Raw genomic sequence first — 9,690 nt, 5'->3', positions numbered from 1 at the left:
GGAAGGGGCTGGAGAATTCCTGAGGGAGCTGGGAAGGGGCTGAGCCTGGAGCAAAGGAGGCTCAGGGGGGGACCTTGTGGCTCTGCACAGCTCCTGCCAGGAGGGGACAGCCGGGACAGGGCTCAGAAAAAGGGACAGGAGGAGAGGGAATGGCCTCAGGCTGGGCCAGGGCAGGCTCAGGGAGGATATTTGGAAACATTTCTTCCTGGAAAGGATGGCCAAACACTGGAACAGGATTCCCAGGGTTGTGGTGGAATCCCCATCCCTGGAAACATTAAAAAAAACTTGTGGGTGTTGCACTTGAGGCCGGGGTTTAATGGTGAATATGATGATGGTGCTGGAGTCGTGGCTGGGTGTGAGGAGCCTTCAGGGACTGAAATGATTCATGCCTTGGACATTGTTATGAAAGAGTTTTGCCCATTATAACAAAAACTGTGTAAAGAAGCTGCAACCACAAAAGCCTCCACCTGACTGGGACTTTGGACTCTAAGTTGAACCCCTAGATACACTATTGTTCAATCATCCCAGGCTAGGGAAAAACAAACAGGACTGAGGGAGAGGGAGAACAAGAGCCAAAACCCAGCAGAGATCCTTGCCTGGCTGGGTTTGGGGTGTGGAGACCTCGGCCCACAGTGGCCTCCCCCTGAAACGAGGAGGGAAGGAGGTTTTGGGTGTCACCTCAGAGGCACTGAACAGCCATCCTTACACAAAGCCCCAGCCCCACAGGGCACATCCACGGGACATTCACACTCAGGGGGTGTCAGAATCCATCCCAAAATGTTCCCCAGAGTCATTCCTGAAGTTTTGCACCTCAGGACTGCACGGGATGCAACAGATCCAGAGTCTGCTGCAAGACACAGCCCTGGACATTCCCACCTGGCCTGAGCTGCATTAACCCATGGGATGCTGTGCTTTTGTGGGATCATCACCACCAAGAGCACTGGAGGGGATCAATAAACATCACTGGGATCCGTGGAGTGGTGATATTTTCTTTATTCTGTCACTCTCTTTCTGTGCCCCATACCCCACCACTTTTCTATCTCTTTATTTTCTGACTCATATTTGCTATCAGATAAAACCCAGACTACTGCCATGGCATATGGGCTTGTTAATTCAGGCAGAGGCATTGTTAATAACTTTAATAACTGGATCTTGACAGAGCCTAAAGCTTTTCCAGCTTTGATGATTCTGGGATTCTCTTCTTTGACCCCAGCAGCCAAGCTTGTCTCCTGGAGCAGAGCAGGATGACCCTGGAGGAACATCTGGGAATTTTGTCTGACACCTCATCCCTGTGCCAGAACAAAGACATTTGTCCCAGAAATTGCTGTCCCACCTCCTCACGGCCCCTTCCCCAGCCACATCCTGCTCTTCCTCACAGCAATCCTCGGATGGCTCCGCAGCTCTCGGTGTTTTCACATCCACATCCATCCCTCACACGATGTTCCAGGGCAGACCTGGATACAGGGAGGGGTGAAATGGGAGCAGCAGCTTTCCCACAGTGCAGCCTCCATAAAGGAAATGTGTGGCAGCACATTCTTCTCTCAGGATTTTTTTATAGAGGAGCACAGAGAGAAAGAAAGAGAAAACAATTTCTATTTCTGCTCCTTGTTTTCCCCATGTGGAATGTGTTTGGAGAATTGTTTCCCTGGGGTGATGGCTTGGTTGGATTCTGGTGAGGATTGTTGGAGCCTGGTGGCCAATCCAACCCACCTGTGGCTGGGCTCTCAGAGAGGGGCACCAGTTGTGGGTTAGATTTGGGAGTGAGAAAAGTAGGTTTGTAGTTTTAGTATCTCCTTTAAACAGTATATTAATGTATTATAGCAGAGTTATAATAAAGAAATCATTCAGCTTCTGAACTGGAATCAGACATCAGCATTTCTTCCCACCAGGTTCACCTGCATTTACAGTAGAAACAGATGTTAAAGTAACTGTGATCCTATGAGAACTTCAAACAGAGAAAGAAAGAAGCGTGATAAAGATCCTGTACCCCCAAGAAGATGATTTCAGAGAGCGATAATGAGAACCTTTACCTTTAAACAACTCATCTTTAACACAGTACCCCATAAGTTACCATAGCCCATAAACACAACTATAAGAAAAGCTTATAAAAAACGAGAAGGATTTCACAATTACAAATTTCCCCGGGTGGCTGCTGTTCATAAAGAGAACCACAAGAAAATTGTTTTCTTGTAGAGAAGTCTCCATAACATTAACAAGAGGGACTTCTCTCCCTAGGGAAACTAAAACAAGGCTATTTTAGAAGTAGTAAACTGACTAAAATTTTAGGTTTTATTTCTTTATATTGTCAGTAAAAAAGAAAAAGTTATAAGAAAAAGAAAAGTATCCTAAAGATTTTATGCTAATTCTTATTACTCTTTCTTTTAGTTGCTGTTAATAATTTTTTCTTCACACCCTTTTAAAATTTTAAACCTACTTTACCTTTCTCCTAATCCTATATCACAGCAAAAAATAAGTAAATACATTCTAGTGAGTACACTAACAATTAACCAACACTCAACCCACTGCAATAATGAATGCATTAATCAAAAAATCTCAAATTAACAAACCAAAACCACTACACAAAATCAGTATTTCCACCCAATTTCAAACTAAAACTACCACACACATTTAGACCACACTCTCCAGCCTGAGGTGTTAAAGCTCATGGTACAGAAGAGTTTTCTTCCCTCTGGATGAACAGGAAAGAGTTTTCTTCCAGGGCATTCCCTTGGATCTGTAAAATGTTCAGGCTGGAGTTGTGCAGCAGCAGCTCCCGACTTCCTGGGAAGTCTCCCCTTCCATCCAGGGTCAATCCATGATCCCTGCAGCAGCAGCTGCCTCCACGTGCTCCCTGCTCCATCACAACTCCCCAGAGCTTGTCCCAGGCAGGGACAGGGATCTCAGTGTGGCAATTCCAGGGATGCAGGAGGTGGAGCAGCAGGGCTGTGGGATCAGAGGGGGAGAGGCAGAGCCAGCAGTGAGTCCTGCTGGGATCCACAGCCCTCATGCCCTGAGATGGGATTTTCAGCAGGAATTTCCCCATGGAAAGGGTGGTCAGACCTTGGGAAGAGCTGCCCAGGGAGCTTTGGAGTGCCCATCCTTGGAATTCCTGGATGTGGCACTCAGTGCTCCAGACTGGGGACAAGGTGGGCATGGGGCTCAGCTTGGGCCTGATGATCTTGGAGGTCTTTTCCAACCTCAGTTACTCTGTGATTGAATTTGGGAGCTTTTCCAGACTCAGATAAAAATTAAACTCGGTGAGTGAGCAGTGAAGGCAGGTTGAAAAATAAGAACTGCATTTGAAAAGGCAGTGCAAAATAACATTTAATATTAATAGAAGAATTACATTCATGTATGGTATGGGATACACAACCATCACTTTATGCTCTACACTTCAAGTCCTGCTGCTCTTCAGCAGTTTACCTTGGTTGCACTTCCTAATTTTTTCCTTCAGGAAAATGAAATCCTTTGGAATATTTCCAAGTCTCCCTTTGAGCACTGTGGCTCTGCTGTGTCAGAGCTGAAGTGTCCAAAAGACAAAGCTGAGCTTGGTTAGACTGAAAAGCAAAATCACAGCAAAGCAAAAGCATTTCCTCTCCTGGAGCAGGAGAGAATGTCTGGAGTTCCAGGCAAAAACCTTTCCAGATCCATGGACAGTCAGGTTGTTCTGCTTTGGCAGGACCAGCTCAGAGCAGGACAGCCCTGCTGTGGCTCCCCAGTGGATTTATCAGTAGGAGAAAACAACCACAGGTAGTCCCACATGGAAAAGTAATGAAGTTATGGAATAAAGGAATAAAATATTCCCCTTTGGGCCTGTGGAACTGTGCCCCTCCAGCACTCAAGCAGGACTTTTAGTTAAAGCCCTTTCCTCCTTTTTCACATGTTATTTATAATTATAAAAGATCTGCTTGGATACTAAATTTTAAAGAACTTTTTCTTCTGAAGTGGAAGGATTCTGCAAGTCCCTTAAATGTCTGATGCCACTGAAAGCAGTTTAATGGCAAAAAGTTGTCTTAGATTTTTTTAACAGATAGAATCATGGAATAACAGAATCATGGAATCCTGGAATGGTTTGGGTTGGAAGGGACCTTAAAGCCCACCCAGTGCCACCCCTGCCATGGCTGGGACACCTCCCACTGTCCCAATGTCCAACCTGACCTTGGGCACTGCCAGGGATCCAGGGGCAGCCCCAGCTGCTCTGGGAATTCCATCCCAGCCCCTGCCCACCCTCACAGCCAGGAATTCCTTCCCAACATCCCATCTTACCCTACTGTCCTTTATCAGCATTTTAAGGGAAATATCCAAGTATGGAATGCAACCAGAAGGAAACTGAAGGTAAAAGTACCAAACCATCCTGAGTATTCAGATTATCCATAAAAATTATTGAAGGTAGGCAGGAAATGAACACCAACATCTTAACAGTGGCCTGCTCCAATATTCAAGCAATGCTTTCAAAGGGTCACTTTTCACTTGTGCTCATTCCAACAGCATTAGAGAACATTCATAAATTATATTAATAGAAATAATTCACATTCTTAATGACCACACCTCAGTCCACCACTTTCCTTCACTGTAAAAATGCAAAGGATTTAAATAAGTTTGGCACGAGCCTATTGTGGTGTTATTATTGTACAGTGTTCCAGTATGAGAGTAAAGGGTGTTTCACTATTTTAGTTTATAAACCCAAGATGAAAATCTCATCCATCTGTACCTAAAACCCACTGCAGAGAAGCCTCCCTTGTTTGTTATGGGAGTTTGGGAAAAAGAAATCCTTGATTCCCAACCAAATTTTTCCCATGTCCTTTTTCATTTAGGAAAAGTCATTTAGGGATGATCCCCCTACCTCTCTCATCATCCAGGAACAGCCAAATACATTCTTTTGTACAAAAAATGTTCTTACAAAAACAAAAAAAAAAAAAAAAAAGAAGAGTACTATTTTCATTTTAGTTAAGCAATTTCTGTTTTTACAGCATTTTCTTCATTTAGTTGCATTTCAGAAGCTGCAGCCACCTGAGTCACTGAAAGAACGAAAGTTTTTAGTTAAAAAATATTAATTAAAATATTTTAATCACTTAATTAAAATAAAACCCCCTCGAGTTATGCTAATACAACGTGTTCCTGCATAGGTTTGTGCTTTATGCACATTTCTGATTTATTAGGAATTGCTAAGCCTGAAGATACTGTTCTAGCACAGAGCTGAAACTACAGCCAGGGCAAAGCTGCAGCTCTTTGCACAGTGCTGAGACTTAGACAATCCATCTGTGAGGAATTTGGGGCATTTATTTAGAATTTGATCAATTTAGGCCAAATGAGGGGTTTCACCTCAGGAAATGACTCACTGCAAACTGATTGTACACTGACATGCAATATTGGATTTTCCTTCAATTTTCCTTCAGGACACAGTTCCAAAAGCACTTTAAAGTACTGGAGAAGTCCCAGGGCAGCTGCTACTTCCACCGAGTCCAAAATATTCTTCTCCTATGTACAAAATGTCTTTAATCCTTCCCAGGGAAAACAAATAAACCACAGGAACTCTGAGAAATTCCCACCAAACTGCCCTTTTTTCCCACCACAGCAACTGGAGATTCCTGCTTTTCACCACCAGCTCCCGAATAACTGAAGAGAAATCCCAAAAGGTAGCTGGAAATTTGGGGGTGAAAAAGCAATTTCAGCCAAGCTTTCCCTGTGGTTGATCCAGCACCAGTGTCCCAGGTGAGGCTCAACTTTCCATATTTTCCAGGAAATCACATTCCACACCATCCTCCAGCTGCTGCAGGATCCTGATGCTGTTGCTGCCAAGAGAATCCATGGAGGCAGCTGCAGAGGGGTGGGAATTTTGGGGGTCACTGCCACGGGCTGTGAATGCCCAGCACAGAGTCTGGAAGAAAGGCAGCAGCTGGGTGATGCTGGACACGGAGCGCAGGCTCAGCAGGGGGAATCTGGGATTCCTGGCAGCTCCCTCGGGGTGCTTTGGGTCCTGAAAGGAAAAAAAAAGCTGGGATGTTGTCACACTATGACATGAAATAACTCACACAAGCATGTAAAAGAGAGGAAGAAAAGAACCAAAAATTTTATTTTCTAACTCCACTATATATAGATTTTCAAAAGTGACAGTGGATTGGAGGGTGGAATTGCCTCCTCTCCAACCACCCTGGTCAAACCAACATCCATCAATTCTCTCCTCTCACAAAGAAGAATGCAAAACTATCATTATTTACAAGAACGGTGTAAGAAAACTCAGTAGAAAGATGTAAACATCAGAAGGCACAGAAAACTTTTAGAAGAACTTTAAAACTCTCAAAAGAGCAGGGCAACAGGATGTACTAAAGGTAAAGGTTGGAAAGGACCTTGAAGATCATCCAGCTCATCCATGAGCTCTTCCACTGTGCCAGGGTGCTCCAACCTGGCCTTGGACATTCCAGGGATCCAGAGGCAGCCACAGCTGCTCTGGGCAGCCTTTTCCTCTTCCTCACAGGGAATATCTAAAAATCCCTTGAATAACTTAAAAACTGGCATTTAAGGAGAGCAACAGCAGGTCAAGAGTGGCTGGAAGATTGCCATGAAATAATCACATTTCCAGACCAAAGGCCTTGAAACCACGATTCCTGTCTTTCCTTGCTGAGGTCATTTATCGGGTAGAACTCAGAGATTCATAAATTTTATTCAAAATTAAAAAAAAAAAAACAAAACAAAAAACCAAACCCCAAAGCATTTGTTGGAAAAGAGGTGCCTTTGCTTTCTCACAGAATTTATATCATGGAGTGGTTTGGGTTGGGAGGGACATTAAGGATCAGCCAGGTCCATGGGCAGGGCCACCTTCATCTACCCCAGGCTGCTCCAAGCCCCATCTCAAGCTGCCCTTGGAGCCTGCCAGGGATCCAGGGGCAGCCACAGCTTCTTTTCCTCTTCCTCACGGGGAATATCTTAAAATCCCTTGAATAACTAAAAATCTTGTGTTTGGAAAAGTAAGTTAATGGATTAAAAAACAAAACAAAAAAAAAACAAAACAAAAAAATAAAAGGAGAAGTTTCTTTACCCCATATTTCATCTTGAGCAGATCCATGATCCTCACGATGTGTGGTTGGCATTCCTGGTGGTTTTCCACCAGCTGAGAGGTGACAGGAGATGATTCTGTGTCCACCTCTGGCACAAAGGCCCATTTGTACCTGGAATAAATTATTATTATAAATTATATCATCTTAAAAAGATGAAAATCCTTGTTTGGATCATGCCTACTTTAGTGCAGCACTGGTTGTTTCTACAAAAATCTGTCATAAATGTTCTTCTTTGCTATTAATGAATTATTACATGACTAATTTGCCAATATTTAAATACAACCAGCTCCAAAACACTCCCAGGTGTGTGCAGATGGAAAACAATCTCCACCTTTCTCCTCTCCCAATTTTCCAAGTTAAGGACTCCTAAAGAGGATGGGGAAATCCTCCTACACCAAGACCAAATTCTTCTTCCAAATCCCATTTATCACCATATACTCAATATCACCACCCCTAAAAGGAACTGATGAAAGGCCAAATGAAATCTTGGGGAAAAGAGAATTCTTTTGAAGGATGAGGGAACAGGAGGAGAAGAGGGACTCACATTTGGAAGAGCTGCATCCTGTCAGGGGGGAAGGAAAGGGCTGTGTCCAGGAATTTGCAGGCTGCCAGGTACAGGCACAGCTCGTTGGGCTGGATCTCAGCCCCGCTGCCATCCCCTGAGCCTTTGGCTTTGCTGATTTTGCTGTTGCTCCTGTGTTTAAATTTAAAAAAAAAAGTCCCATTCAAACTCCAATCCACTCAAGGTTTTTCAGTCAGCACAAGAGGAATGCCCACATTTACACAAAGGAGCTCTTGGACAATTATTTTTATTCTGTAGGAGGCTCTTGTAGGAGTATTTTTTTTTTATTTTTGCTCTATAGGAGCAAAATAATCTAAAATATATTAAAAAATGGCATCACGTTAAAATATTCAACTGCTGACTTAGCATTTAACTTTATTTTTACACACAATTAATAATTAGTACCTATATTTTTAAGCATATCACTATTTTACCTGCTTAAAAATTCTAAATTATGATTTAGCAGTAATAGAAAAATAAAAATGCAATAGCAAAATGTCCTGTTGGCTCCTCCCTATCTCAGAGAATTAATTTATTAATTTTCAAGAAATCTCTCAAACTCTCCTCCCTATCCCAGAGAATTAATTAAATTAATTAATTTTAAAGAAGTGTCTCAAATGGCAGGTCTTACTTTGCTGGTTCCTCTTCCTCAGTTAAATCTTCCTCCAGCTGTAGAAATGTCTGGATCTTTAAAGAAATAATTATTGAGAAGCTGAAATGTTCACACAACTCAATCCCAACTAAAAGTGATGATTTACATTGAAAAGGAACCTTTATGACTTGTAACAAATTAATAATCCAGGCAAGGGATTCTATTAACACCACCAAAATTAATCCAAAAGGAATTTCCTAATGACAATTTTATTTTTCCCCCCTAAATTATCAGATTAATGTAAGAGTGTGGAAACATTTCCAAGCAGGGAAGAGGAAAAAGGTAAGCTGGGAAAAACCACAGGCTGATTTTTTTCAACTGTAATTTCTTTTTTAAATGTAATTTTTTTTTTTTTCAAATGTTCAAATGTTTTTTTCAGATATAATATATTTTTTTTCAAATGTTCAAAACTTCTTTTTTACCAGTTCTGTCACCATGATTGGCCACAACGAGGTGAGATGTTGAGGGGAAATCCTCAACAAGAGAACTCTGAAGAAGAGAAACATCTGGGCAGCCACCAGAGAAGTCTGGCCCACACGGAGGTTCTCAGTCAGGCGTTCTGCAGGAAGCATAAAAAAAGGAAAAAGCAAAATAAAAGCAGCATTTTCCTGAATTTGTGTTGGTTTTGGGAATTAAAATGTGGAATCATGGAATGGTTTGGGTTGGAAGGGACCTTAAATCTCACCCAGTGCCACCCCTGCCATGGCAGGGACACCTCCCACTGTGCCAGGCTGCTCCAGCCCCAGTGTCCAACCTGGCCTTGGGCACTGCCAGGGATCCAGGGGCAGCCCCAGCTGCTCTGGGAATTCCATCCCAGCCCCTGCCCACCCTGCCAGGGAACAATTCCCAATTCCCAATCTCCCATCCAGCCCTGCCTCTGTCAGTTTAAGGCCATTCTCCCTTTTCCTGTCACTCCTTGTGAAAGGTCTCTCTCCACCTTGTGGGAGGTGGCAAAACACAGTTTTTACTTTATCTTCAGTTTTGGGCTGAGTTCTTTGCATTGTATTAACTAAATTGTAATTCAGACAAAGCCTGAGTGGGTTTATGGTGCACAAAATGTGATCAAAGCTGACATTTAAAGAGAACAACAGCAGGTCAAGAGTGGCTGGAAGATTGCCATGAAATAATCACATTTCCAGACCAAAGGCCTTGAAACCAAGATTCCTGTCTTTCCTTGCTGAGGTCATTTATCTGGTGGAACCCAGAGATTCATAAATTTTATTCAAAATTAAAAAAAACCCAAAGCATTTGTTGAAAAAGAGGTGACTTTGCTTTCTCACAGAATTTATATCATGGAGTGGTTTGGGTTGGGAGGGACATTAAAGATCAGCCAGGTCCATGGGCAGGGCCACCTTCATCTACCCCAGGCTGCTCCAAGCCCCATCTCAAGCTGCCCTTGGAGCCTGCCAGGGATCCAGGGG

General features: G+C 43.0%; 1 protein-coding gene across 1 annotated transcript in view; it reads right to left on the bottom strand.

Annotated features, from left to right (window-relative positions):
* Positions 1 to 3,298: 3,298 nt before the first annotated feature.
* Positions 3,299 to 9,690, bottom strand: part of DOP1B (DOP1 leucine zipper like protein B) — a 53,363-nt gene continuing 46,971 nt past the window's right edge. The window contains exons 33-37 of the mRNA XM_053934083.1: positions 8,692 to 8,828; positions 8,249 to 8,304; positions 7,600 to 7,749; positions 7,037 to 7,166; positions 3,299 to 5,977 (exon numbers count right to left, since the gene is read on the bottom strand). Coding sequence (XP_053790058.1) covers positions 5,720 to 5,977; positions 7,037 to 7,166; positions 7,600 to 7,749; positions 8,249 to 8,304; positions 8,692 to 8,828 — 731 coding nt within the window. The 3' untranslated portion in view covers positions 3,299 to 5,719. The remainder of the gene's footprint in view (positions 5,978 to 7,036; positions 7,167 to 7,599; positions 7,750 to 8,248; positions 8,305 to 8,691; positions 8,829 to 9,690) is intronic.

This window comes from Vidua chalybeata, chromosome 2 (assembly GCF_026979565.1).
Source record: "Vidua chalybeata isolate OUT-0048 chromosome 2, bVidCha1 merged haplotype, whole genome shotgun sequence".
Classification (NCBI taxonomy): Eukaryota; Metazoa; Chordata; class Aves; order Passeriformes; family Viduidae; genus Vidua; species Vidua chalybeata.
The sequence above is the reverse complement of the archived record's forward strand: the minus strand, read 5'-3'. Positions and strand labels throughout refer to the sequence as shown.